Here is a 6,843-nt window from a genome sequence, read left to right on the forward strand (position 1 = left end):
AGATGTCTGTGGCTGCTCTGATCCTTCCCCTGCTTGGTCTCACCCAAGATGGTGGCTCCTGGAGCAGCTGAGCATCTTGAATTAGAAAGCAATGGATTTCTTGCTTCTGCTACAAATTCCTCTAGCTGGAAGCCTTCCAACCTTCTAAATATTCCTTTATATGTGGTTCAGAGTTCTGGGACTATCCCCTGAGCCTGCTTGGTCCTGTATTCTGTGTTGTTGCTGATGGAGCTCCTTACTGCACTTCCACCCAATCCACCATCTTGTATATTCTCTCCTTATTAAATGTTTTTAATGTAATAATACCTGCTCGGTACCACTAATGAAACAAAGTCAAGCTATTTCAGAAAGCTCACTCCACCCACTCCTCCCGTATGTAACCACTATTAGCACTGAATGTATTCTTTCATGTCTTTCTCCTGGCTCAAACAAGCACATTGTCCAAAACTTAAATGCACAGAGAGACCAAAAATCAGTGTAATCAAATATATTTATTGTGAGTAGATAGGATTAGAATCAGGCAACTTCAATCCAAACATATGCACTCAGAAGTAGGAATAGTAAAGCAAGTTACTGTCATGTTAATTTCTCAGGAAATGACATCAGAACACTTGCAGGGTTCTAGGGTTGGTGGGTTGTAGAAACAGAGTCGCTAAGAACATGCCATGGAGTCTAGTTGTGGCGTTGTAGGATACACACTGAACACAAGTTCAGTGGTTCAAACCCACCAGCTGCTCCTCAGAAACCCTACACAAGATCTCTATGAGTCAGAACCGACTCAACAGCACTAAACAACAGCAAGGACATGCATATATTTTCTAGTCAGTTCCCATTCCTCAAAACTGACTACATAGATCCTTCTCGAAGAGCCCGATGCTGAACACAAGATAATTTCCACTACATTGCTTCTTGGCCTATTGGTGACTGGAAGGTATCTTTAGGAAAACAGGTCCTTAAAGGCTCAAAGTTCAAAAGGATGCCTAAGGGCACATGTCCTTGGTGGGTCACCCCAACTCCAAACCCCGAAGTCTGGATTCCTGGAGAATTAAAACAGTTTCTTTCAGTATACTAGTAGTTGGAGGAGATTTTGGCCATTCTTGTTCTTACAAAAGTGGTATCACTACATCCCTTACTCTGAAAGCTGCTTTTCTCTAAGCATGCCACACTGCTGCTCAGGTGAGCAGAACATGAGAAGTTAGTGCCCATTTCTGAGGCTGTTCTGCAGGTGCCCAGGACTTGTATGGAACTCCTCGAAATGTTTTCCTCTCCCCAATAAGCCAGGCAGCAGCAGATGGCTGCAGTGAGGGAAGAAATGGTGCCCTCTGGGAAGGGACTCCACCCCAGGAGCCAGCCCCCAACACCTTGGCCTCATGGCGGCCTCTGTGCTTCCTTCCAGGCCCTGCCCTACGTGGCTCTCTTGATAGTGATGCTGTTCTTCATCTATGCCGTGATTGGAATGCAGGTAGGAATTGCTTTTCCATCTCGTAGCTCTCCTTTGCCTGGTACTTTGTCTCGTCACAGATCCCTGCTACCGTCTTCTAGTTCTTACCCTTAGTGAGTCTCCTCTCCCATCCCCTCAGAAAAGTCTCAGGAGACAGAACTTCCTCCTATATGAATGAATGGTCAAGTGCAGAATATGGGAGCTCAAGAACTCTTTCCCCCTTAGTCCCAGGCCTAGTTCTGCTCCTAGGTAAGACAGCCTTCCCAAACTCTGTAAAAGAATAGGAGGCTAAGAGGAGACCTCTGAGTATTTCACAGGTGAATTAGGCTTGTCTAAGCATAGGATCTCTCCTTGTATATCACCCCCAGAATTCAAGAACTAAATTTGAAAGAATGCTTGGCAAAACAAAACAAAGGCAGTCCCTGAGCCATTTTCATTGGTCAGAGGCCCTGCCTCTGTGTCCACTCACCCTCAGCCTCCCACTGGTCACAAGGACTTTTCCCGAGGGCCCGTGAGACTCTTCTTACACATTTCTGTTTTGGAGACTTAAAGGGGAGGCCAGACAAGGCAGCCAGTGCCCTGCCCCCATATTGCATTGTCAGGCAACTTTGTATGAAGTCCCGCGGATACACAGGCTGTCCTATCCCAGGGTCAGCTGTGAGCCCTGAAGAGACCATTGAATAGTGAGTGGGAAGGGGAACCTCTCTGCCCACCACTTACCAAAGCCCTGCTCCCTCTCCCTGCTAGGTGTTTGGGAAAATCGCCTTGAATGACACCACAGAAATCAATCGGAACAACAACTTTCAGACCTTCCCTCAAGCTGTGTTGCTTCTCTTCAGGTGGGTGTCTGAGGATACAGGGGCACATACACACCTGCATGATTCAAGTGTAGACGCAGAATGAGCGAGGTAGGTGCTGGGTCTCCCTCATCTGACTAGCAAGCCAACCACTGCAGTATTACTTCTATTGATTGACATTCTATTGAGTATCCATTGGACACTGCCACGTCTATCGATAACCATCTGAAACCTTAAAGTACTGAACTCACCCTCATTAAGAATCTGAACAGGCTCAAATTAGTTGTGTTACTAGGGATGGGGGTGCAGGTCAAAACCCCCAACACTGTCGGTGGGGTAACACCAAAATGACCCCAGAGCCTTCAGTATTGGCAGTAGTAGGCAGGCTGCTGCCGTGGATGGAGGGACAGCCAAGGAGGGGTGTCACTCAGGTTGGTGTCATCTGTCACCCAGTGGGGTGATTCCTCACCTCCACCCCACTCCTATCATCTATCAGTCAGGATGAGGGTCTCTGCCTCAGCTAATCAGAGAGAAGAGGAACCTCCGGGGAGGGGCAGCAGAGCCAGGAAAGGTATCACAGTGTGGCCCTAGCCTGCATGGGGACAGGGCCAGCCTGGGTCACTCTGCCCACCGGGGCAGGTGACACCATGATTTACTACACTGGGTGACAGACAGAAAGCTTGTTAACCTCACGGGCTCAAATCCAAGCTGGCACCATGTTCCATTTAGAGCTTCTGTTTCCTTATGAACTAGGTATTGACCACCTTCTATGTCTAGGCCTTTTGCTGTGTCGGTGGATATATCCACACGCACTTAGTTTCATCCTCATTTGAACCAAGGTTTGTAACCTGAGAGCTTGACAGAGGTGCTCCTGGGTCTCCACAACATCTGGGAAAGCGGATGTTCCTCATGTCTAACCTGTTTTTCCTTTGTCATCTGGATTATAATGATGCCCCTAGGTCTGCCTCTGGCTTCTTCTTGTTTTCTTGTTCATCACAAACCTCAAACTCTGAGACTACCAAGTTCAGGGCTGGCAGATGACAACTATTTATGCTAGCCCTGGACAAGATGACTTCTAAAGTCCATTTTAGCTCATACATAGTCTACATATACTGGGTCATTTTCCATTCCTTACCTGCTGTATCACACAGTCCCACCTTCACCATGTTCCACAGAATCCTTGCCCGGTCCCCAAGTCCACCCCATGATTGCTCAGAATGTATTGTATCAAAGTGTTGGGCTCCCTAAACATCAGCACAACATCAGCTCCTCTCTCAGATCACCAACCAGCTATCAGAAGGCAAGAGCATTTAACCTGCTGTGTAACAATATGTTGCTTTTAAATAAGGGATTTGGACACAGATAACAGAAGGAGCACATGAATCTATCTCCCCTCCTTTCTTAAAGGTTTTGATCATAGAAAATATCTTTTAAAAGGATAAATTCAGCAGAAACCATGCAAGCAAGAAGGCAATGGGGAGACATACATAACACCCTGAAACAAAAAAACTGCCAACCAAGAATCCTTTATCTAGCAAATATATCAACCAAATACGACGGTGTAATCAAAACATTCCAGGATAAACAGAAGCTAAGGGATTTTGCCAAAGCCAACCCTGTGCTACAAAACATCCTAAAGGGAGTTCTGTGGACTGAGAACCAACAAGAACAGACAACAACCAGAGATTGACATACATGGCAGCATCTCCCTGAATTAAGTCAACAGAAGGAAGAGTCGAGAACAGAACAAAACTGTAAGAACAAACTCAGAGAATCTGGGAGGTCAGTCTATGTTCAAAACAATTACAATGTAAAAGAAGGTAAACACGTAGGAACAGAGATCCAGATGGTGAGAAAGTCAGGTAGATTACAGGATAAAATAGACTGCACCAAATGGAGGGAAAAGTTAATGGACTATAAGGTAACCTCAAAGAAAATTAACACTTCACAACATACCAAGAAAATGAAAATCCAAGAAGAACATGAAAACTATAAGAGGATAAATTCGTAACAGTGCTGGGTCGGTGAGGATGCATAAAAGAGTACTATAAAACAAACAAAATGACCCTTGCCAAGAGTCGATTCAGAGTGACTCTATCAGACAGATAGCAGTAAATCTTAACAGGAGCAGACTGCCTCATTGTTCTCCTGTTGAACGGTTGGTGAATTCAAACCACCAATCTTTCTGTTAGCAGTTGAGCGCTTAACCACTATGCCACCAGGGCTCCTCAAGAGTACTACAGATGAACCCAAACTGTTAATAAACTCCTAAGTAGAAGAAAACAGTTGGAATTCAATTATAGAGACACGAAATGTGAGAAAAGTATACCCCTAAATGAAGTAAGGAAATTCTGAGGTTTTCTGAGTTGAGGACCAAATAACTCAAGGTCCAGGAGAGGCTTAGGGCCATAGGTAGGCAGATCCCTGAGGACTCATATTTAGAGAGCATTTGCTACAGCTCAGAAGCTGAGAGCAACCTCCCAGAGAAAGCTCCCAGGAGACCTCAACCTCAAAAAGAAATGTCTTGCCTATCCCACATGGCAGCACATCCTGTCTTTCTTTTAGCACATGCCCAGTGAGAGGCTCTTGTATTGAGAACCTTACCCACAGAGGTGGAAACTAGGATTCTCAGTCACAAAGAGCAATCAGCAAAAGGCCCATATTCAAGGAGCACCAGTACCAAAAGAGAGAGCCATTACACTCAACTCCCAGATGAATGGACACCTGTGGAGGAAAAAGAATGAATGGAGCCAAAGGATTTGAAAATTAATGTAATCCATAATTTTAGGGGCGATTCAAGAGCATATTACATCTGTTAAATTTTACAAAAAAGAAAGGAAAAAGTCATTATGGAAAAGGACAAATTAGAGAGAACTTAGAAAAGAAAATACAATGGTTGAAATAAAAAAAAAAAGAAAAAACTTGAACAGGTAGATGAACTGTTTAGCAGAATGGACACAAATAAGAACGGATGCATGCATGAGTTAAAAGATCAAGCCAGGAAATTATCTATCTGCAACCAAAATTACAAGGAAACTAAAAACATGGAATAAAAATTAAGATTATAGAAGATAGAACCAGAAAATTCCATCTGTCTAATAGAAACTCCAGACAAAAAGAACAAGAGGAATGGCAATGATGAAATAAAGGAATAGTCAAAGAAATGTTCAAGCAAAGATATAAGCTGTCAGATTGAAAAGACCTATTAAGTATAGAATAATCAACACCCTTAAGATCACATTAAATGGTCTGGACACAATGGAAGAAAAATGTGGACTAAAACTCAAAATCATAAAAGAAAAAATTAGGCTTACTCGTCTGATGGAGACTAGTGGAACCCCCAAGACTAAGGCTCTTAGTCACCCTTCAGGTCTAGAAATGAACTCACCCCCATGGGAGGTAAACAGTCTTAGGATAATAAACCATTTGAAATAAAAACGGTAGCATTTGCCCAAGGAAAATGATCAGGAGAATTAGGAAAGAAGGAGGAATGGAAATGGAGGATTATGGGAATATTACATTGTGGGAATTGCAATCAATGGCATAAAACAAAAATGTGTATGAATTTTTGAATGGAAAACTTACCTATTTTGTAAACCTTCCTCCAAGTTCACAATAAAAAGTTTTTAAGAAAGAAAGAAAAGCTCCCAGTTAGGTACATTATGATGAATTTTCAGAATGTTTAGAATAAAGAAAATATCCTAAAAGTTTCCCAAGAGGAAAAATTAATTACTTTCAAAAGTATAAGAGCCATTGGCCTTCTCATCTGAAAAACTGAATACTAAAAGGCAATAGAATATATATTCAAAATTATGAGGAAAAGCTATTTTGGACCTAGACTCCTAAGTGTTGTCTCATCAGCATTCAAGTAGAAAATTCAAAATAAAGACATTTCCAGAATTGTAAGAACCAGAAAGTTTACACACACACACGTATAAAGCTTTTCTGAAACAACTACGTTGTTGTTGTTAGGGGCCATCACGTCGGTACTGACTCACAACGACCCTATGCACAACAGAACAAAACACTGCCAGATCCTAGGCCAACCTCACAATTGTTGCCACGCTTGAGCCCATTGATGCTGCCACTTTGCCAATCCATCTTGTCTTCCTCTTTTTCTCCGACACTCCACCTTACCAAACGTGATATCTTTCACCTCTGACTAGTCCCCCCTGACAATATATCTGAAGTATGAGAAACGAAGTTTGGCCATCCTGGCCTCCAAGGAACACTCTGGTTGCACTTCTTCCAACACAGATCTGTTTGTTCTTTTGGCAGCTTTCAATAGTCTCCTCCAACACCATAACTCAAATGCATCAATTCTTCCATGGTCTTCCTTATTCACTGTCCAGATTTCACATGCCTATGAGGTTATTGAAAATACCATGGCTTGGATCAGGCGCACCTTAGTCCTCAAGCTGACATCTTTGCTCTTCAACATTTTAAAAAGATCTTGTGCAGCAGATTTGCCTAATGCAATACGTTGTTTGATATCTTGATTGCTGCTTCCATGAGTTTTGATGGTTGATCCAAGAATAATAAAGTCCTTAACAACTTCAGTCTTTTGTCCGTTGATAAGAATGTTGTTTATTGGTCCAGTGGTGA

At 42.9% G+C, this 6,843-nt stretch overlaps 1 protein-coding gene across 1 annotated transcript in view; it reads left to right on the plus strand.

The window, feature by feature from the left end:
- Positions 1 to 6,843, plus strand: part of CACNA1C (calcium channel, voltage-dependent, L type, alpha 1C subunit) — a 779,292-nt gene that overhangs the window by 713,004 nt on the left and 59,445 nt on the right. The window contains exons 40-41 of the mRNA XM_006862777.1: positions 1,397 to 1,462; positions 2,189 to 2,280. Coding sequence (XP_006862839.1) covers positions 1,397 to 1,462; positions 2,189 to 2,280 — 158 coding nt within the window. The remainder of the gene's footprint in view (positions 1 to 1,396; positions 1,463 to 2,188; positions 2,281 to 6,843) is intronic.

Source organism: Chrysochloris asiatica, unplaced genomic scaffold (genome assembly GCF_000296735.1).
Source record: "Chrysochloris asiatica unplaced genomic scaffold, ChrAsi1.0 scaffold00050, whole genome shotgun sequence".
NCBI classification, from domain to species: Eukaryota; Metazoa; Chordata; class Mammalia; order Afrosoricida; family Chrysochloridae; genus Chrysochloris; species Chrysochloris asiatica.